At 39.4% G+C, this 23,154-nt stretch overlaps 1 protein-coding gene across 1 annotated transcript in view; it reads left to right on the forward strand.

Moving 5' to 3' along the window:
- ttyh3b (tweety family member 3b) overlaps positions 1-20,505 on the forward strand; it is a 33,299-nt gene extending 12,794 nt beyond the window's left edge. The window contains exons 3-15 of the mRNA XM_008404466.2: positions 629-825; positions 3,785-3,896; positions 3,976-4,196; positions 5,093-5,188; positions 5,340-5,412; positions 5,508-5,583; positions 6,521-6,576; positions 6,680-6,772; positions 7,592-7,684; positions 7,773-7,909; positions 11,954-12,124; positions 14,142-14,217; positions 17,307-20,505. Of these exons, the coding sequence (XP_008402688.1) occupies positions 629-825; positions 3,785-3,896; positions 3,976-4,196; positions 5,093-5,188; positions 5,340-5,412; positions 5,508-5,583; positions 6,521-6,576; positions 6,680-6,772; positions 7,592-7,684; positions 7,773-7,909; positions 11,954-12,124; positions 14,142-14,217; positions 17,307-17,441 (1,536 nt within the window). The 3' untranslated portion in view covers positions 17,442-20,505. The remainder of the gene's footprint in view (positions 1-628; positions 826-3,784; positions 3,897-3,975; positions 4,197-5,092; positions 5,189-5,339; positions 5,413-5,507; positions 5,584-6,520; positions 6,577-6,679; positions 6,773-7,591; positions 7,685-7,772; positions 7,910-11,953; positions 12,125-14,141; positions 14,218-17,306) is intronic.
- The last annotated feature ends 2,649 nt before the right edge of the window (positions 20,506-23,154 follow it).

A 23,154-nucleotide genomic window follows, 5' to 3' on the forward strand; every position in this document is an offset into this window, starting at 1 on the left:
AACTGTTGCTGTAACGGGGAAACTGTTGCTGTAACGGGGGAACTGTTACAACTGTTCTTTTCCACTTTTTCCTTCTTTTCCACTTTAATTAGTTTGGATTTTTGAAAGTAAGTCAAACACAGAAACGGTTTTAAACATTTAGAGCTCCGTGATTCTTATTTTGCTCTTCAATTTGAGCAGTTCTCTAAAACTTCTGGTGTATGTAATTTGTTAGATGACATAACTCGTCTTTCATGTGGGTCGTTATGTTGTCTTTGAATGTTTTTGAATCAGTTTTCATTGATATCTGCACAGCCTGTGTTGTTGGCTCACAGTAACCTGGCCACTCTCAAGGTTAGCTATGTTAGCTCTGGGTGTTAGCCTGGTCTGTTCTGTTGAGAGTATGGATTTCTTTTCTTTTTCTTAGTGGAGTTTCCAGTCATAGTTCACTGCTGCATATAGATTATCTTTCATTCCTTCAATTTATATGAAGTGTGTAATGTTGCTGCTCATATTTGCTGACAGACTTCCTGTATTCTATACCCACATCCAAAATGGTGCTCTTTCCTGTGATAACTCTGGAACAGGATTCTTACATGTGCTAACTGCGTTAGCCAATAATTTCTTTGTTTCTCCTCCTTCTCTTTAGTCTATTTTGCTCATCGGTGCTATGGCCGTGCTGTGTTTGGGCCTGGACCTCATTTTTCTCCTCATCTACTCCTTCTGGCTTTGCTGCCGAAGATGCAAGAAGGAAGACTCCTCACACTCCCATTCTCACTCCCAGCAGCCCAGTGCTGACTGCTGCTGCACCGCTTGGTGCGTCATCATCGCCACGCTCGTCTGCAGGTGAGAGGCTAAACTAACCCTCAGCTTGGTTGTGCAATAATTAGTTATCTCTATCTATTCAGATATAGAAATTGTCTACAAAAGCACGAAAACCATTGCTTTTATCTCATCTGCATTCAGAACAAACTACAAAGTATGTAAACGAGTTTTCTTCCATTAATAAAGGAATAAAAATAACAAAAAGCAAACAGCCGTAAAAGTAAAAATAGGACTGAGATACAACCTGACATTAGTCAAAACATTTACAAAAAAATACCTTATACACAAACTTACTAAATACATTACACATTTAGAAGACGTCCGGCCCAAAGTGGAGGAGTTTTAAGTAGCTCACCCACAAGATCCAAGCTCTAACTTGCAAATATTCTTGTTTTTTGGAGACAATATTTGCCACATTAATCACTGAGAAGAACAAGAAAATGTGTAGAACATGGAGCCAAAATAGAACAGAGAGCCACAGAAGATGACAAATAGGGAAGAAAATCAAAGGAAACAGTAATTAAAGTCTTCAACAAACGTATGAATGTGACCAGATTTATAGTTAATCTTCCAAGTGGCACAATTTCTTCCTGAATAGTTTTCCATGGTTACATATGTGTTGTTCTTTCAAGCCCTGTTATATTAGGTAGAAGCGATAAAACAGAGAAACCAAGCATAAAGAAAAAAGAGAGAAAAGCTACAGTGACAAGGAAGACATGAAGAGACAACAAATTACCAAACAATGGTGCAGAGAGTTTATGAATGTGAATGTATTCCTCTTTTAGTTACTCTCATCTCCTCTCTGCTTCTAAGCTCGAGATTTTCCTCCCTTCCCGCTTCTCCATCTCTTTCAGCCTTTATTTATTTTATCTCTCCATTTCGGCCCTCTCCCTGGCCGAGAAAGGTTGCCATGGAGACAGCAGCAGATTTGATGCAGAGATGAGAAATGAATTATACAGTCATGTAAGCTTTCTGTGTACCTGTGTGTGGCAGAGGGAGAGAGATGTTTTTAGATTTTGAATACTTTATGATTTTTCTTGATATCCTAACTGAGAATCGAATTTAGATGAGAACATTTGTATACTTTATTGCATTTATTTTTATTTTTTTGCCCACTTTTTTTGTGTGCTTGTGAGTCTTTGGATCAACAACATGTGGACTTCTTTCAGTTGTTTTCCAGTGTGTTCTTACTGGACTGCAAAAGGTAGAAAGGGCGAGATTATAGTAAAACATGTGCAGCAATAGGAAGCAATTGTCTTTTGGTCAGAAAATGTATATTTTAAACGGGCGGTGTTATGTTAAACATACTTTTTTGAGCTGTACATCCTGTTATAATGTTATCTCATCAAAAATATACCTGGAGTGTTGGCTTGATTCTTAAATGCATTTTTGAGAAATCCTTTAACCTCCAATCATTCAGCTCTGCAAACCTCCTGGGTGGACCTAGCCCCGCCTTCGAGGACTGAGCTCCTCCTCAGAACTGCAGTTTCCAGCTCTAAGGAGGGGGTGATTATAGACAACCCCTCCCCCACTATTCCCCTACTCAGCTCCTTCAGACTAGCCAGCAGCAATTAGCAAACACCTGGTGAAACTGTTAATCTGCTGAGCTCATTATAGGAGCTGCTTCCCAGTGAAATGCTGGTTAAAACATTGTTCAGTTAAAGGGTTAATAGAGGAGCCATGTTGTGATGATTCCCTGAAGGTGGAGTTTCAGATAGAGCAGGAGTTTTTAAAGAGACAGAGGCCCAATTTCAAGGTGTTAAATTACAATGTCAGATTTCTTTTAAGCCATATTTGATACAGTATTTTTATGACACATGCAGTAACAGAGGTAACAGAGTTACTTGATCTAGCTATGAAATGACACTAGGTGTCTAGAAAATACATATTGCTGCCCCTTTAAAGCCTTCACAGGGATTCTTATTAAAATCCACGGTTGTTTGGTTGGGTTATATTTAATCCTGTGTTAGTTCAGTTTTTCTTAGTGTTTCTAGTTATGTTTATTTTGTATTGTTATATAAAGTCACTTTTAGTCTAGTTATTCTTTAGTGTCAGATTTAATTTCTGTTCCCTTAGTATTCTCCCTTGCCCCCTGTGCCCCTTGTCTCTCTCCCTACACTCTTGCATATATATATATATATATATAAGTACACTGGGGGAAACTCTGCCAATAGCTTATGTGTTTAACAAAGTACAGAGGGCAAACAGATACATGAGGATATTTGCATTGTAAAGACAGATGTATAATGGAGCTAATAAATATGTAATAGGCCTGAATGAATTGTCTGAACAATGTTAATGTATCTCTTCAAATCTGTCTAGTGATTGCATGATGCAGACAGCAGCAGCGTCAGTAGAGTATACAGTAGACTCATGTACATAAAGCACACAAAAGGAGGGCAGAGTCAGAAGGTACACACACAAGCTTTCAGTGGGTGCTGGGGGGCGGAGGGGGCATGAAAGCATATTGGGGTTAAAGGAGGCAGCATGGTGGAGGAATGGATTAACTACAGCAGAAAAATAGAAAAAAATGTTTCTATTGTTTATGATGTTGGATAAAGTCTTTATGAGTGAAGAGCCCCAAATATTGTAGCCTGTGTGCTGAATGACTGTGGGCAGAGCCCTGCAGGGGGATCGCATTATTTGTGGTCTGGTGACCCAATTATTGTGTAGACTGTGTGTGTGTGTGAGTGTGCATGTGTGTACATAAATCCTCTCTGGTAGAACTGTGTTTGCCTGAGACCTGAGGGTGAAATCTGAGAACTCAGTGCTGCCTTCTGGTGTTGAGGCAAGGCAAGGTGCAGATGAACTGCAGCCGACAACTTAGCGGGTCCTTCAGTTTTTCAGGATGATTTAACGCTGCTCACAAGGTGAATTATAAAAAAAATTAGAAGTTTTGTTTTTTTAGAAGTTTGTCTATAGGTATGAAAAGTTTGTATTTACTCAAAGATTCATGTATTGGTTCCCATTTTTCCTCCAGTGCTGGAATTGCTGTTGGATTCTATGGAAACGGGGAGTCAAGTGATGGCGCCAGTCGCCTGGCGTACTCGCTTCGTCATGCCAACCGCACTGTTTCTGGAGTGGAGAAATTGGTGAGCCTATAATAGCACTAAATATTTTACCCTCAAATATGAAGTACACTTGAGTGAATGTTTTTCATTTTGTTTCTAGGTGTCAGATAATACTCTAGCCTTAAACCAGACAGTGGAGGAGAACCTGGCCCAGTTAGAGACGACCTTCCAGGATCAGACGGACTATGTGGCCATCATCCAGAAGCTGCAAGGACAGCTGGACGAGTTGGTGAGACTGATGGTGGACGTCCCCTTTTGGTCCAACACGGACATCTCTCTGGAAGACTTAGCCCAAAAAACCGAGGCCTTTGACTTTTACAGGTCAGTGAATAAAACAGTTTTAAATCCAGTCCTGCCTTTCACAGACATATTATATACTTTGTATTTATTTAAATATACTTTGTATTTATTTAAGATAAGAAACACTATGTCAACAAAACTTAATTTACTTTATTGATAATAATAAAACCCACCCTAATCAGGCATAAAATTATGACCTCCTTACTTTGTTTGCGATCTTAATTCAGTGATGTGGTCGGCTCATTTAGGAACGACTTACTTTTTACCAACTAAAGATAACCTATGACAACATTAAACATGTTCAGAAATGTTCTGTACAAATTGTGCAGGGTGACTTCTGCTGCCTCTGATATCTGATTTCTGTCCTTTTTTCCCAGCCATAAGTTCTGCCACAGCTTCTTCTCTCCCAATTTCCTGCACTCAATTCTGATAAGAACTTTTTTTATGTTTTTTTTTTTTTTTAACTCGACGGGACCGTTGGGTCTGGACTGAGCATGCCAGCAGCTCATTTGGCACTTTACCTGCCTGACCAAAACAAGTTGTTTTTAAAAAAAAAATTATTGTCTCGCTATATTGAAAATGCATCCATTTAAATGAAATTTCCTTTATAAGGTCTTATAGAGCTTTGGTGTACACAATCTGGTTATTAACAACATAAAAGATCAATAAAATAATTCTACTGTGAGAATCGAACTCAGTGTTGGCCTGTTGAACAATTTTACCTCCGAAATATACACAAAGCAGGGTTGTTCCTGGTCTCCATTACTCTTTGCACTGTAACTACCAGCAAAGTATGTAAGACAAAGTGAGAATATAAAAGTCATATTTTTTGCCTGATTAGTGTAAATGAGAAGCTCATATTTTAGGTTTTGAAATGCTTTTTGTGGAATAATGCATTCCTTTTTGTATTCTTGTAGGTGGTTGGGTTACCTGGGTCTGCTGCTGTTCGATGTTCTCATTTGTCTGCTGGTGCTCTTTGGGCTCATTCGCAACTCTCGGGGTACTCTGATTGGGTACGGTCTGTTGCATCATCACCCCCAAGCTGCTCTGATTGGACTGATTTAAACCCTGCTTGTTCTCTGAAATGTGTAAACCATGATGTGGCATGGCCATCGAGTTTATTATCGATTTAACAGAGAGTTTCTTTTCTCTTCCGTCCTCCAGAGTGTGTTTCCTTGGGGTTTTGACACTGATAATCAGCTGGGGTTCTCTGGGTCTTGAGTTGGGTGTCGCTGCTGTAAGTTAACCATGGCAACACAGTTGAGCTCTCTGTCTGTACAGTGATGTAATCCCTACTGCTGGATGTCTGATTTGTGTTTGGCTCTCCCACAGTCGGCCAGTGACTTCTGCGTCTCTCCAGATTCCTACATAACCAGTGTAACCAAAGACAATGCAGTCATCAATCAAGGTACGTACACCGAAACAATACAACCATGCTGATGTCCAGCAGGTAGTTTATGCATTATGGACACTGTTGTCCATTTTGGTTGTCAGTTTGACTTCTGACAGCTGAAGCTGCTATGGCTTCTATTTTTAGAAAGTGTTTCAGTTCTTTGTGTGTGGCTGAGAACATCCAGTGGGATTTTGTTTGATTGACAATCTGGTATCTAAAAGCTCATACTGCCTCTCAATACATTTTGCTGTGCATCAAAAACCCTGTCTTGCTTCTGCTCTTCTCAAAGGCATCACAGAGAGAATCCAGAGCAGTTTTTTTAATTTTTTTAATTTTTCGATCTAAGCTGATTTCTTCCTTTCCCTTTTTTATCATATTTCTGCTTAGTTCAGCTTCATCTTTCCACACAGTTGTGTTGCTTGTAGTTTCCACTCTATCTACTCGCTGTAGGACTCAGATGTTGCCCATATCTAGTGCCTGTTTGAAAATATGGTGCCTTTTATGTGATCTACAAATCAATCACAATAAAGTAAAGTTTTTTGACAAAGTAATTTACCTAAAAAAAAAAAACATTTTCATTTCCATCTTGTCAAAAATGATTTTGACAAGATGAAAATAAAATAAAATATTATATGTTATTTTTAGATTATATTAATTGAAATCTGTTTTCACTTTGATATTAAAGGGGATTTCTGTAAATCTTATCAAAAAGCCTAGTTTTGTTAATTATGATTAAAAAAGTAACATCTTTATCAACTCTAAAATACAAATAAAGACTTTCACTCACTCATCTGTATCCTGGTATAACTGTAAACATGCCTCAGCAGGAACAAACAGGCCATGTAAAATTCTAAAAAATGCAAACTTTACCTTTTTTTTTTACTATAAAACTGCATAATTCAAATGGATTGGATATTTTTATGCTAACATGAATCTATGAATGCCTTGCCAGATATCCTGCAGTACTACCTGAGGTGCAGCTCTGGAAGAGTGAACCCGTTCCAGCAGGTAAAAATGTCTCTCAGTGTTCTGGATTTTCCTCATCAGTCTCACAGTACCATGTTTTCTCTGACGTCTTTCCTATTGAATAACTTCCTTGTTTGCTTTGTAGAGGCTGTCAGGGAGTCACAAAGCTTTGGTGGAGATGCAGGACGATGTGGCAGAACTACTGAGATCAGCAACACGTGATTATGCCACTGCCAAGGTGCATTTGCTTACAGAGCAACTATCTGTAGGCTTTACCCTGATGTGCATTTGCAGTGGATTGGAAATGTATTCCCATCCCTTAAACTACAACCATAGACTACTATATAGATTCTATGTCATAGATCAACACAAAGGAGGGCTTTTCCCCCCTTTTTTAAATCTTCTATCTGAAAAGTTGGGTGTGTATTTGTTTTCAGAGCCCATCTGATTCTGATATCCCTAAATAAAATCCAGTACAGCTAAATGGCCTTATGCGACCTGGAGGCCTCAGAGATTTGTTAGAGAACATCAGTGAATAAACAGCATCATTAAGACCAAGAAGACAGAACAGGGAGAACATTAAGGGGAAGTTTCAGGCCATGCAAGGAGGAACGTATTTAAAGAAACAGTCCAGAAGCCAGTGGTGGCTTTGGATGAGCTGCAGGGATTCACAACTCAGGATGGAGGATTTGTTTAAAGGGCCACCAGTTTTCAAGCTCTCCACAAATCCGGTATTTAAGGAACAGTGTTTCGAAGAAGGAGCTCTGGTCAGATGAGACCAAGATGAAACTTTTTTTAGATTTAGATAGAAAAGACAGATTTTTATTTGGAAATGTTGTGAAAATCTCTTGTCATTTTCTACTATGTAAAATGGTAGAAAATGGAGCAACAGAGAGATATTTTCCACTTTCCTGTTGTTACATCCTTAAAAATCCCACTGCAGTATATTGAAGGTTGTGTTTATAAATGAACAATTTTCTAAAGTTCAAGAAGTTCTGGAACATGCACATAAAGCAGGATGTCTGTTCAGTATGAAAACCATTGACTCTGTGTGCAGGAGAGTCTGGAGCAAATTCAGTCGGTTCTCAACTCCACTGAGGTTGGTCTCCACCAGCTGACCGCCCTGGTTGACTGCCGCAGCCTACACATGGTGAGTCACTGTTTGCTTTGTTTGATGACAGAAATTCGATCCGCGTTTCCCAGCTGACATCTCTTCTCTCCTCTCCTCTTCGTTAAAGGACTACGTCCAGGCTTTGACTGGGCTGTGCTATGACGGAGTAGAAGGTCTTATCTACCTGGTTCTGTTCTCCTTTGTCACCGCTCTGATGTTCTCTTCTATTGTGTGCAGTGTGCCACATACCTGGCCAAGGAAGAGGTAACACACACATGCTCCTCCAAAGTTCCTCTCATGCTGGTATGAGACTTTTCCATTGGTGGCTTGGCTCATTCTTCAAAGAAAGTCTGAGTAAACTAGGATGACAAACATAAAACCTTGCAAAAATCTTTAGTCCAAACTTTTTATCAACTTGAGAAAGTATTGGGAAATAAGCAGCTGATCACATCCGCCCTGAAGAGATTCCGTCTTCAGTAGGACAGTAGAGTTGAGTCAAGGCAAATGATGAAATGGAAAACCCGCATACAGACCACATACAACTCTTTACATCCCTAAATCTTTGTCTTTTGACTAACCTGTTCGCTAATTATTCACACATTATCAGCTCCAGTGAATAATTCTAATGCCTGATGGAAAACAACGCAAAAATCCTTAAACAGAACCTCCTTGGTCTGCATGCATGTCATTGCTTTTGGGTGTATTTGCCTCCCAAACTGTTGAACTTCTTCATACCTCCCTCTGCCTGTCTCTGCATCCATGCAGTTGTTTCTTATTTTACTGTCTGCCCTCATTGCTGCCAGTTTGACTGATAGTTTGTTTGTCTGTTTGCACAACTCTCATTTTCTTTTGACTTGGAGCACCCATGTTGTGTTGATCAGGATGCCACCACATTTTTTTCTCCCCTTTGCCCCACTTCTTCCTTCTGTTCCTTCCCTGCCTCTCTCCCCCTGTCCTGATTTGGAAATGCTTCGGGCTTCAGCAAATGATGGTGCATATGGAGATAACTGAAGAATCATATGATCTAATAATAATAATTCAGCATCACAATCGGTGCAATAGATGTAAGCTTTGAATGCAGGGATGGATTGTTCCTATTACAACAGAGATGTGCCATAGTGGTGTTTTCTGGTTTTCTGTTGGGTTTGGATCAAAGCATATCCAAACATATGGCCCAACAGGAATAAGGGGAAGTTCATATCTGACACTCACTGGGTTCATTAATGCACCAGTGAGGAGGCTCTACTGTCCATTTTATTGAAAGGGCAAAATACTGCCATCTGGTGGCAAGATATGTCATTGTCCTTATTTTCTGCATCGGTTCATCTAAATAGAGTTCCCTCTCTTTTTATCTCTTTATCACCTGGCATAATAGTGTCGATATGTAAACAGCAGATACAAAAGTACTAAAAAGACCAAGAAAGTGTTTTTGATGTCAGTGTGAAATTTTGTGCTTTCATGTTGTGTCCAGCACTGCAGCCAGAGATCCAACTTCCAAATCAGCACATACTTTTTAAAGCCTCATTTTGTTTTGTTGCTGGTCGTTTTACATTTAACCATTTTTATGTCTGAAGATAAATTGCTCAGTTCAGTCATATTATCTCCTTTTGCCCCAATACTTTTGCTTTACTATTTTTTTTTGTTTTATCATATTAAAAATTAACAAATTAGGAAATAATTACGCTTTGTTGTTATCAGGGCTGGGTGATATTGCCTAAAAATTGCTACTATGCATTAGGGATTTATAGTGATATATTCAGGGTTTCTATACAAATGTGAAAATGTAGGAAATTTGAATTGATATTTTATCTAATTTCTTTGCCTAAATGCTAAAAATCAGAAGGCTTGTTAGATTGTCTTTAATTTAGACGATCATTCAGATTCCACTGTATGATTTTCAAATAATTAATTTGTGTATTATGGAATGAAATAAGTGTTTGATATGTTACTGAAAGCTTTGATTACAGTTGCAGAGGTCAGATAGTTCTTGATCAGATCTTCTCCAGATCGGTCAGTTTTCACTTGGCAACATGGCGCTTCAACTCCCTCCACAGACTTTCTGTTGAGTTCAAATACATAGACTGTCTAAGCCGCTCCAGGACACTGAAGTACTTTGTAGTTTCTCTGGCTGTATGTTTGGGGTCATCTTCATGCTGGAAGACCTAGACAAGACTTGTCTTCAGTGCAAGTCGTTGCCTAGCAACACGAGGCTGTTCCATAACATCTATTTGCCTGTTGTCCTTCTGTAGCCCACTCCCCTAGTGCCGGTCTACAGAGGTTTAAGTCTTATTGTTTGAGAGTGTGGAAAGATGTCTTTTATGCTGGTATTTAGTTCAAACGGGTGTAGTTAAAACAGGCCATGAAGGAGGGTGACAGGGCTCTGTGAGAGACAGATTTCTTGCTAGTTGGTAGATGATCAAATACTTATTTCATGAAATAAGTTAATAACTAATGACTTAGAAATTTTATTTTATTTTTTTCCACTTTTCTTAGATTCTGTCTGTCTATGTACGATGAAAGTTAATTTTTGTAAGTGGGAAAACTTGAAAAATACTGCTGGACGGTGCCAAGCACAAAACTGACTGTTTACCAGCAGTTTAAGTGGAAACATTGTGCTATGTATACTTTACATTCATGGTTATATGTCTGAAGTAGAAGTAGAAGACATATGACTGAGGACTTTATTAAACAATTAACATTAACCTGTGAATGACTGAATGTACTTTAAGGTGCTTTCAGGTCCTCTGGGCTTGATAAAGTGCAAGTGCAGGTCATTTCCCCTTATTTGACCCCTTTATTCATTGCTTCTGTTTGAAACAGCAGCACACACACAAGCATAACTGACAGTGCTAAAACTCTCCTCCTGGCTCTGATTGGTTGTTTCTGATTGAGTTGTGTATCCCAGCACTGGGAGCACTGGGAGAAGGCAGAGGCGCTTGATTATTTTTTTCACAGATTACTCTGGTCAACAACCAAACAATTATCTGGGGTTTTAGGGTCATTTTGATGAGCTGAATCCAAAAATCACATTGGTTTTACTCAAACAGGTCAACCTTCAGAACTACGGAGCCACATGAGCATCAAAATGCAGGACTTGTTCTGACATCTGGATCGGTTTCCTGAGAATCTGATCAATGAGTGAAGAGCAGGAGGAGAGATTCCATCAGGACAGAAAAGAGACGGAGAATTTTACACAATGAAGATGAAATGTTCAGTTTACATGTACTTCCCCTTATTGGTGTTTATTATTCAATTTACAGAAATCCAAGTTCGCAACATTTAATTAATACACTATTAATATTAATATTAATTAATACACAATTTTTTTTCTCTTAAAATCTTTTTTGGATGAGAAATATTAACATAAATGAACTGATAATGTCATCAATTCAGTCAGGAGAACAGATTTCTCTAAATGACATTAGAATAAAAACCTGACTTGACTGAGAAAAATGGATGTCATTTTTGGATTCAGCTTTGCAAAATATTCCTAATTCAGTTAATAAAACATGGACAACTTCCAAAAAATCTCTTTTTGTACCCAGGTGTTATCTGTCTTATTGTCTTATGATATACTGTCGCAACATAGTGACAGTTTTAAAAAATATGTAAAAAGCAGATTTAAAAAAAATAAGAGTTACATACTGCAGGTTTAAGACTGAACACTTGGTAACTCGTTTTTAGAGGGATTTTATTTTGCTTTGTTGTCTCCAAGATCCTCCAAGAAAAAATAGGGAAGGAGGGATGTAACTGAAGCATTTAGGGAAATATTCAGTTCAAATCTTCAATCAAACCAGATGGTTTTCATTGCATTTCTGACGTCTCAGGATGAACTAAACTCTCCATGCTGTATGAAATATCGCCCAGCCCTACTTGAGACTTAATTCTGCTTTGACAGACTTATTTGCTTCTATCTCATCTATCTCAATAATAGATGCATAAAAACAATGACTGCATGGCTATCTTTAAGGATAATGTGTTTATACAGTGCACATAAATTAAAGCGTTCAAAAAAGAAAAAAATGCAGCTTCCTGTTTCAGACCTTTTGTATTTGCAGTAGATGTTGTCTGTAGATGAATGCTGTCAATGACCCGTTTCTACTCATTCAGCTGCTGGAGGCATGGCCTGGGCTGGGTGTTTCATTTATTTTTGGAGACCTCCAGTAATCCTCCCCTCTCCCCCTGACCTCATCTTCAATCACTTGTTTATACTCTGTTGTCTCTCTCGGATCTCCCTCCCCCTCTACCTTCTTTCCTTCTTACCCATCATGCCCTCTCATGCCCTGCTCTTAATCTGACCGGTTGAAGGATGGATGACGAGGACGGAGAAGACGAGTCGGGTGCCTCTCGCGGCGTGCACGATAACCTGTACCGTGTTCACATGCCCAGTCTCTACAGCTGTGGCTCCAGCTATGGCAGTGAAGCTAGCCTGCCTGCCACAGCCCACACTGTCAGCAATGCCCCCGTCACTGAATACATGTGAGTTAGCACCAGCCGCTAGCCACAGGCTACCAGAATCAATACACATGCAGGCTATAGGCAGCTGATGCTAGCCTTGTGTGGCCCAGAGTACACAACCTAGACATATTTAGTGTAGTCATGTGCTCTGTGACCAACCTGTCAGCGTAGAAAACTCCTCATTAGATCGATGACCTGTTGGAGTGATAGGAAAACTCCTGCTGCCTCTTTTAGCCGACCTGCCTGTTTATCCCCACAGTATTTTCAGAAATCGGATAAATACAGCAAAGACATGTTAGCGGCCCAGTGACATAAGTTATAATGTCACCATGCATGCATGTGGTTGCCACAGGACTGACTTCCTTGCTCAGAAAAGAACAATTCTTAAAAAACTTTAATGTTGTGATGCTGCTTGTTGCATTTTGATTTAATCAAGCACAGCATGTTAACTGCAAGCAGAAACTGAGCTGGAATAGTTAGTATGGCTTTTTTAGTGCCTTTGCAAAACAGTTTTTCGTTTTTACATTTTGTCACATTAAAACTAATATTAAATGTATTTTAATGAGATTCTCAATGATAGGCCAACATGAAAGGAGAACAAAAGTGTGAAGAGAAACAAAAGTGATTGAGGGCTTTTTAATTGCTTACTAATGTAAAACGTTTTGCCACCCAGAGTTCATATTTTACAGAACTGCATTTTACAGATGTAAATCCTGTCTCCATCAGCTTTCCACATGGACAGAGCTTTGCTTGTTCTTCTTTGCAAAATAGTTCAGTCAGACTGGATACAGGGTGCCAAAGCATCATCTGTCAAGTGTTGCCATACATTCAGCTGGCTTTAGGTCTGGACTTAGACCAGGTTATTCTTTCTTTTTTTTTTTAAAGATTTTATTGGCTCTAGTGGCCCCTATCTCATTGCCCACTTTCCTAGTTAATTGACAGGAAAGTGGGCAATGAGAGAAGGGGAAAGACATGCAGCAAAGGTCGCCACAGCCGGGAATTGAACCTGCGACAGCTGCGTCGAGGACCAAGGCCTCCACATGTGGGCTGTGCCCAACCCCTGCGCCACCACAGCACACCCCAGACCAGTTATTCTAACACATGGAAATACTCTGACTGTATGTAGGACTGTTGTTCTGCTGATAGATGAATCCCTCACCCAGTGAGATGCCTATTGGAACCTGTGACAGGTTTTCTTCCTGTTTTAATCTTCTTAAATTTTCCACTACATCCCTGCTGAAAAAACTCGTGTGCTTCAGTGTGTTTGGGTTGATGGTAGTTATCTACCTCACATGCTGTTTTCCCTGTAGGCCAAAAGGTACAACCTCAATCTCATTTGACCAGAGCGCATTCTGTCATGTCTACTGTGAAGGATGAGGCTTGTGACAAACTGGAGACAGGACATTCTTCTCATCACTGTCTTATAAAAAAGAATTTGTAGGATGTTTCACTTGTAGTTGTCCCATCGAACTGGAGCTTGGTACTGGGATGTTGTTTTTATAACTTAATCTGCACCTTTCTGGTGTGAACTTTAGTTCTTTGTGATCCTTGTTTTTTTAATGCAGTTGTTTTTCCTGGATTTTATTTAAAGGCATCAGGTTGAAGGGGGCTGAGTAAAAATCATCATCAGACTTTTGTGATGAGCATAAAAATCGTACATTGAAGCTTGTTCTTGTAATGTGATAAAATGTAAAAAAAAAAAAAGTCTATAATACCTTCTCAAGGCACTATGTATTTACAAAGTCAACATACATATTGATCAAATCCAAACATTTTAAACAGTACTGTCAATAATAAATTAATCTAAATATATAGGCATGCATCAGCTTCCTGTGGCTCCTCACGTTTTTTGTTACACGATAGGAAATATTGAACTTTTTAAGCACGTCATAAATTGCCAAGTTGAAGGTCCCTGTTTATTCTATCATTGAGGTAACAGATCAGAGTTATGATGAGCAGATTAGAGGTCAAACACAGACCAGGAGCTCAGCAGCAGGATGAGCACATTAAATAAGTAACCTCTTATTTTACAATGCAGGAGCCAGAACGCAAACTTTCAGAACCCCCGGTGTGAGAACACCCCCCTGATTGGCAGGGAGTCCCCTCCACCCTCTGTAAGTGCACACTTTCTAGATCACACGCTCCCTTCTACTGTATTCCAATACCCACAGCACGAAACAAACCCCACAGAGATTCTGTTTGTCCCGCCGATAACAAGGGTGTGAAGTTTTTCCCATCTCAGTCGTCTGACATGCTGTGTGTGGATATTGGAAGGTAGTCCTCTTTCCCTTCATCCCTGCAAGTGTCATTTGTGCTCAAACTAGACAGTGACTATGGTTTAAGCTTCATGAGTCATTTTGGCAGCCTGGGACACTGGAGCTTAAAAAGAAGAGGTTTTTTGTACCATTTGCACGTGAATTGAAAGAGAAATTGTTGTTTTGATTTGCCTGTAGTGTCATGTTGGACACAGAGTTGGCCTCTATTTCTGATGTATAGTGGTTAACTTAGTGGTGAACATTTTTCAGACTGAACTTGTGCGTTTTTGCCGTTCAGCAGCAAAACCTATGTGGAAGAACTGCAAACATACTCAGATCTCTTAGCTAAAATGAATTTCAGGTGCATCTCAATAAATTTGAATATCATCAAAAAAAATCTATTTTTCCCCTGACTACAATTTTAAAAGTGAAACTCGTACTATATGGATTCGTTAAGCTCAAACCGAAATACTTTAAGTGTTTGCTTGTTATGGAATCTTCATAAAACTCATCAGCAGAGAGAAACATGAGATCCTCCAGGTGTGTGCTGGTTCTGGATGTGATGAAACACTTTGGAGCAACACCAGCAGGTAACACAGCTCCATCAGTACTCAGTGACAGTGTGATGTGTGGACCACCGAGCAACACTCAGGTCGTTTTTCTCCTTTAAACGGTTCTGACACACACAGGTGAGTGTGTGTCTGGAGGCTCTGACTCCTCGGTCTGTCTCACCCTGGTCAACCTCTGATAAAGCCCACCGTGGGTTTTCCTTTTCACAATCCTCTCCAGTTTTATCTCCCTGTTATACGTACTTCTTACACCACACTTTTTCTTTCTACTCAACTTTCTGTTAATCTGCTTAGATGCAGCAACCTGTGAGCGGTCACCTGCTGTATGTGATGGAGGCCAAAACATACAGCTCTGGAGAAAATGAAGAAACCACCAAAAACAATCAGTTTCCCTGATTTTACTCTTTATAGTTATATGTTTGAGTAAAGTGAACATTGTTCATTTATACTATGAACTACTGACATGTCTCTGAAATTCCAAGCAAAAATGATCAAACAAGAAAGATGAATTGCTTTCAGACCTCAAATAATGCAAAGAAAATAGGTTCATATTCATTTAGAAACAACAATATTAATGTTTGATCTGAGGAAGAGTTCAGAAATTAATTTTTGGTGGAATAACCAGGAGGTTTTCAGTGCAATGGGCTCTTCATTTTTTCCAGAGCTGTAGATATTAAAATTCTTTTTTCTTGGTCTTTTTAAATTTTTCCTTCTCTGAGAAACAGAATTTTTAGTTCAACTAGCTTAAAACCATCAGAAAGAAAATAAGTGCTTGAAACGTATCAGTGAGTTCGGCGTTTGATTGGAATTGAACTGAATCCATGAATTCCCCTTTCTGATGAAACTCTACTTTATTGAGATGCTCCTCTACTGGTCGTTGTGACTTTGACAGTTGCTGGGCTTGTTTGTTGGTGAAAACCCCCCTCGCATTATATCAGCTGTAGATTTCATGCGTGTGGATGCTGTGGCCAGCTGAAGCCGAACCGTTCAGACACGTTCTCCGCTCGCTGCCGCCTGTCCGAACGCAGCTCCACCCCCCTGAAACACTGGAGCCCAAACCTCTGCAGCTCCTTTTCTCCCCCTCCTTCCTGTTCCACACTGTGTCTATGTGTGCACATGTTCTGGTCGAGGTGTATGTGTCTGCTGTTTCTGTGCCTCCCCCCCCGTCACCTTTCACCATCCAGCAGCCACACTGCCACTTTGCTCCCACCTCCACCGTCCAGAGCTTCCACAAACGGCTGAATGACGGCAGCTCGTTACTTTCACAGGCAGCGCTGACCGTCTGCCCTCCGCAGGGATGTGGAAACACAAGACCCCCTTTTTTACTGTGACTCCCACATGAAACCACTAACGCATACCAGGCTAACCCACTACATCAGAAGTAGACTAACTTCAAAGAAATCACATAATAACTTCTAGCTCTAATCAGCTGCTACTTAGTGAATGACTGCTGTAGTCAGATCCTGGCTGTCCAAATGACTGATCCAATGACCTGTATGTGTGTGTTTATCCTTCTACCTGTAATTGACACCAGATATTTACATAAACTGTAAAAATAAAAATATATATATATACATTTTCTTGTCATTTAACACTAAAACAGTTTTACATTTTAGACAAAAAAAAAAAAAAAATCACCAGAATCAGAGAATATTTTTAGATTTTTTTTTTTTCCATTCCTAAACTTTAACATGTATTTATTTCCATAGTCAGTTTTACAAGACAACTCTAACCCTCCAAACACAATCTTCTCACAGTAGTTTACTGTCATTTCTCTCCAGTCCCTCTGACAGCTGCTGATTCTGAGAAAAGTTTTTCTACCTGCCTCCTCTCTCTCCTCTTACCTTCTCTGGCATTTATAAAACAAAAATCATTTTACTCATTCTAACTGACCTAAAACAAGACGTTTGGTCTGATTTAACTTCAGATTGTGTCTTTTTGTTTGGTGAGTGTAAATATCTGGTTTCATCCACTGAATTCTGCTCTTCTAAAGCTTACAAAGACCTGATGTCATTCTCTTAGCTTTACCAAATTGTTGACGGCATAGTGCATGTAAACTTTTAATTATGAAGAGAGTTCTAAAAAATTCTCTCAGTATTATTATAACAGCATAAGTAATTTTGGTAATCCTGATGGATCTAAATCAGAAAAAGTTCAGTGTGATTTATAGTCAGTGGGGGGAAAAATAGTATTTTGTTGTAATATAGCATGTAAATGTTTGGATTCAGCTGGATTTGTGTGCTGATGCGCTTAAGTACAAAAGAGGTTTAATTATTCCACTCATGTTTCCTTTGTCTTGTTCCTGTACCTTCCTCTATGCTTCTCATCATCCTCCTCTCTTGCTCTTCCTTCCTCCTTGTACTCCCTCTCTTCATCCAGTACACCTCCAGTATGAGAGCGAAATACCTAGCCACCAACCGACCGGAGCAGAACCGCCGCTCTGTTCCCAACGACCAGCTGGATCCCTCCAGTCGGCCTAACCCCGCTGCCCGGCCTCAGTCCTCAGTCCACTAGAGACCAGTTCAACACAGCACTGCCTCAGCCATGTTCTCACAGCCAACAGCTCTCAGGACGGAGCTCAGCAGGATCCCACCGAATCTGTTTTTAAGATAAAGCCAGAAGCCACACATCGGGTCTGAGCGGCTCCCCGTTTGTCCTGCTGGTGGATCCGGCTTTGAGCGGCTCGTCCAGCTCAGCCTCTCTCTGCCGTTCCTCCTCCTGTTCCTCTGATATCTCCTCCTGGGACGTATCTGATCAATCCCCCCAGCTCCGAGACGCTTTTACATTGAAACAACTCACAGCCAGACACACACACACGCACACACACACACGCACACACACACACACACAAATACACATGTACACACATTGTATAGAGCTGTAAATAGTGCAACATGCGCTTTATTCTGATTTCATGAGGAGTAGACTGTTTAATGCTTTCTGGTTATATGGTGTGCTGTGTGTTCATCATGGAAACTCTTCACTGTACCATTTACACAAACACACACACACACTAATTGCTCATGTGTGTAAATAACAAGTCAGTGACTCAACTCTGACAGTAGGTAGGAACTGATCTGCGCCGCCTCATTCACATTCCCTTTTCGACTCGTCTTTTAAGGCTCGGGTCGTTGTGTCCACCGTCATCGTGTTTACGTGCATGTACAGCACACACACACACACACACCAATTAATGCATTCTGAATTGAGCCAGGAGTTCTGTTGTACAACACACACGTTTATCTGGGAAGTGGAAGCTGTGGAGCACGGATGTTTAAAAAAAAGGCTCAACTTGTGCCAAATAAACTGACTAATGAAAATAAAGGATGCCTGATACTGTTCTCATCTGCTACTGCCTCAGGATGACTCATAACAGAAAAATGAAACGTGTAAGGAGAGTTTTTTTGGGGTTTTTTTTGGTGTAGCTGTCAGCGATAAGGGAATAGGACAAATATTTGAAAATGGAATCAGCGGACACTATTTGCAATTTAAAGCCTGTCAGGTGCTATGTAAAGCTGTCAGAAGGTCAGGATGGAGAGGGAGAATAAAAAGGTTGTTTTTTCCCTTCAGGATTGTGATGAGGGACATGCAGTGCCTCAGTGTTATTCATAGACCTTCAAGTTTCTCCTCTTTTCCCCCATTAGAACCACAAACATCAATTTATTTTGCAAGCATTTTATTTGATAGACCAACAAAAAGCAGATAGTTGTGAAGCGGATGGATATTTTTTTCTGATTAAAAAGCACTTAGTTGCCATGACGGCTACAGTCCCATCAGGACCTGCTTCTTTCAGTTTCTGGAGGCTCAAAACTAAAATGACTCCATCTCAGTCAGATAAGATAGAGAGCATCCAGCAAGTCTGACCACAGACTCTTGATCTGGACTTTGACTGGACCACTTTAACACACGATAATGGTTTGGTGAACCTCCACCTCAATCTCAAGTCTTTTGGAGGTTTCTGAACAAAAGCGTCCCCCACAGCACAACACCCCCACCGCTTTATTTAACAGTGAGTATGTGGAGTTTGTATAGAAGGATGATTTGAAATGATTTTGCCTCATATTTTACTTTGCATTTAGACTACAATATTGACTTTAATTCTTATCTGAATAGCACTTTCTGCCTGTGGTTTGGATGGTTTCCTACATGTCTTGTCATTTCCATGATGCTGTTTGTTCACTAATCTCTTCCAAACCTCTGAGGACTCCACAGGAAATTCAAAATGAGTTTAAATGACTCCTTTTACTGAGTAGTAGACTTCTGAAAGCTCTTGGTTCCACTGGATGTCGGAGTAAAGAGGATTAAATTCACACAAGGGCCACATCTTTTATGTTATTTGTCAAAAAAAATAAAGTAAAACTACGTATTCATTCATCAGTCCCTTTTGTCTGCCACATGAAGCTCCAATAAAATACATTGAGGTTTGTGGTTGAAATGTGGGAAAACATATGTTAATAAAACAAATTTCTGTTGTCCCTGAATGGTAATTGGGTCACAGAAAATAGTGTTACTTAAAATCATTAACTCGTCACATGGTGATTTTTGTTTTGTTTTGTTTAGGATGTGATACTGTGACCAAGAATAGTTTAAATTTTTTCTTTTATATTCCTGAACTTTTCCTGTTTGAGTTTTTTTAAGCAGTTAATCTTGCCTTGCACCATTTGGGATAATGTTTTTAAGTTTCTTTTTTTTTTTTCTTTTTACTCAAGCACAAGTTCTGTGGGAGATGACTATGAGATGAAGAATTAAAACTCACTGCCTGTGATGGGACACTGCCACCTGCTCTAAAGCTCTGTACAGTGTAAAATAACAAACTGTAGTTGTGAACCCGTGTGTGTGGCATCTCTGCAGCGTGATTGACTGATGTTGTTCTCTTAGTGTTGGTCGATCGGTGTGTCTGGACTGCCTGAATAGCCTGAGTCACGTCCATATCACGGTTGCACACACACGGCGTGGCGTGATTCTGATTCTCGTACATGCCTTATGGGCGTTGGGGCATTGTTTAAAATCTCTCTTTCCATCATTTAGTCCTGTTTACATCAAGAGCTGGGGCAACGTTACTGTCTCCTCACTGATTTGCATTATAGGTGGCACAGTATAGACGCATCTTCTCACCCACCGTTTGTATAGAAGATTTTAATGTTGTCTGCTTAACTTAAACAATGGCCACCTCTCGGAGTAGCGAGACAATCTCACACGTGTGGTTTTACTAGGAAGAGAAAATGTCCGTGTTGCGAAGCTACCTATGTTCTAAGACTTAACCGTGTTTTCTTGCACCATTAATGCAAATAATGTTAAGATCTGTGGGACAAGTCACTAATAAGTGGCCTTTCATATTTATAAACTCTTAAAAAAAGACGTCATACCACTTTATGTTTTTTTTTATTTCTTCTATCTTTTAAAAGAAAACTTTAAAAATGAACTAGCTAGCTAGTTTTTTTTTTGGAGGATAAGGAGAACACATCCCCCATTAATGAAGAATGATTCTCTGTATTGCAATGCTTTAACAAGACTATTTCAGTGTCGTCTGTTCTCCTGAATCCTGAGTTGTATCAGACATTGTGTGCAGTAGGATAAAGTGTAAAAAAACAGTAATGTGTGTGTGTGTGTGTGTGTGTGTGTGTGTGTGTGTGTGTGTGTGTGNTGTGTGTGTGTGTGTGTGTGTGTGTGTGTGTGTGTGTGTGTGTGCGTGTGTGTGTGTGCGTGCGTGCGTGTGTGTGCGTGTGTGTGTGTGCGTGTGAGAGATGCCAACAGGACTTCATATACCTGTGTGCAGATGTGAGACAGTGTTTTCTATTGGTGTTTTTATTTTCTGATAGTTTTAACTGATATTAACAATTTACATGTCAAAACTGTGGTAATGATTCAGCCTGGAATAAGTGTTAAAAAATGAAATTAAACATGTTTAACGTACAGATCACGGCTGCTGCTTTTTTTGTTTTGACCTGGTTATTTTGATATTTTCTCTATCGGATGGAGGGCAAGGCTGCAAAGATCCCCTAGAATTTTCTTGTACACTCGTGGCCATTGTAGTTTTTAAAAGTAATTTAAATTTTGTAATCACGACACCAGTGTACAAAACCGGAAATTGCATCCTCCTGTTGTCCTCATTTTCTGTGTATAGGAAAAACACATACAAATCTCGGTCATTTTGACCCGAGGACAACAGGAGGGTTAAAATAGTTCACTTTCTTCTTTAACTGCCAATTGCCAGCAGATGTCGCTGTTCAAACAGTGTGTGGCCATGTCCGCTCACTTCCTGGTATCATACTAACCCAGCTAGCAAAATGTGATTGGATCAACATTGAAATATGCTTAGGCAGAAATATTGAATTCACGTTGAAGCAATATATTGTCCTTAATTTAAAACGTTATAAACCCTTCTCAATAATAAAATCCCAGATTGAAAAACATGTTAATTCAATGTTAATTATGATGAAAAACTTTTATACTCTTATAAACTTTTATAGAAGAAACAAAAAATGTAATTTGCTTTATCAAAAATACAAATAAAACATTCCAATTATTTAAACATTTCAAGTATTCTGTCTTTATGTTGGAGTTGCAGGTGTCACAACATTCTGCAATTCCACACCTATAACAATTTAGAAGAGTAGTTGAACTGTCCTCTCGTTCCTTTGGTAGGTAAATGACAGGACCAAGGTTACGAATAATACATGAAGACTTCTGACATTGTTCACAATAGTCAGCTGTGTACAGCTCACAGTCTGTTAATGACATATTGGGTCAGACAGTGTGACATATAAAACAAAAAGTCTCCTCCCTTGTCCCGATGTACTACATCCTTCATCTTCAGTGTTTCAGTTATTTCATTTTGAACTGCAAAGTCTTCATCTGGGGGAAAATATCTTCCTGGTTGGTGCATTGCTGTAAAGAAAAACCTTTCAAACAATGACGTATAAAGTCCAGATACTGAGCCACAAACCTTCAGGTAATACTTCAGTTCATAATGTTTTGTGTTGTAACATTCATCCAACAGTTGAAGAATGAGTTGGAAAATTTGCAAAACTACATGGTTGACTCAAGATTCGCATCCACGCTGTCGAAATCATCTGTGTCATTTTGAATTTCATCTTCTAAGTTTTCTTCTGATGATGAATCCTCAAAGATTTCTTAAAAATTTGTCACAATTTCCTCCTGGATGTGAAACCAAGATATGAATCTTGGTTTCACCTCCAGGTCCTTCATGTTTTTGGGAAGACTGGTAAAGACACTATTTTGTAATGTCTGTGTTAACAAAGAGTTAGCTGTGGTTGTTAAAGTAACTCACTCAACCTTTGAGCAAGCAAACACATCCAGGTCCATTTGGTCATGAGGAACATTAACACTTTCAAAAACAACAAAGTCTCCTGATGCCTTTACTGTTAAATCCATAGTTGTGATTTTGATGATAACTTTTTCATCCTTAGAGGAATCTTCCATGTCCTTTTGGTCTTCAGGGTTCAATGTCAAAATCAAAGTATTTTGATCTCTCATCCTCAGAGCTCTCTACTAAAACGTCTTTGCATCTTATGTTATATCCTAACAACTTTTCAACTCCCTTCATAACCAGAAATCCAAAATCATCTTGACTTGGTGAACAGTTAAAATGGTTTGTAAAGTCAGTTTGAAGTCGTCTCTCTGGAATCGATCTACCTCCAACCAAGTTGAAAAGCAAACTGAGAATTCTTGTATTCTTGTATCTCTTTGAACTGTTATGACATCATTGATGAGAACATAGAGGTTTCATCACATGATGATGTCAAACAACCTGTGTCAGGTTCTTGTTTGTTTTAGTTCCTATGGAAACACAAGGAGTTATGAATGGGATAAGATTACTGTCAATTAAAAATGCCTGCTTAGATATCTAAATTTGTAAATGTAAGTCAATAAATGTCCATAATTTTAAATTTTGTATTTGTCTTGTTTTCTCTCTCATACATACATGTAAAAATCTGAGATTTTGCCTATGAAAATACTCATGAACAAATAAATTAAAAGTATTTTTGATAGGTTTTATAAAGAGAGAAGGTATTTTTTCCAGAAGTTAAGTGGGTAAGTGGGTCTTTTTTGACCTGATGAGGTCTTTTTTTTTTTTTTTGCAATATCTTTGTAATGAAAGGTCTTCTTTTGGAAACTTCATCAAACACACAACGTCAGTCAACATCAGTCACATCTGTGCTTCCGTCCACCGCCATGCTGAAACATGGAGCTCAGTCAGTTGGTC

This window comes from Poecilia reticulata, linkage group LG1 (assembly GCF_000633615.1).
Source record: "Poecilia reticulata strain Guanapo linkage group LG1, Guppy_female_1.0+MT, whole genome shotgun sequence".
Lineage (NCBI taxonomy): Eukaryota > Metazoa > Chordata > Actinopteri > Cyprinodontiformes > Poeciliidae > Poecilia > Poecilia reticulata.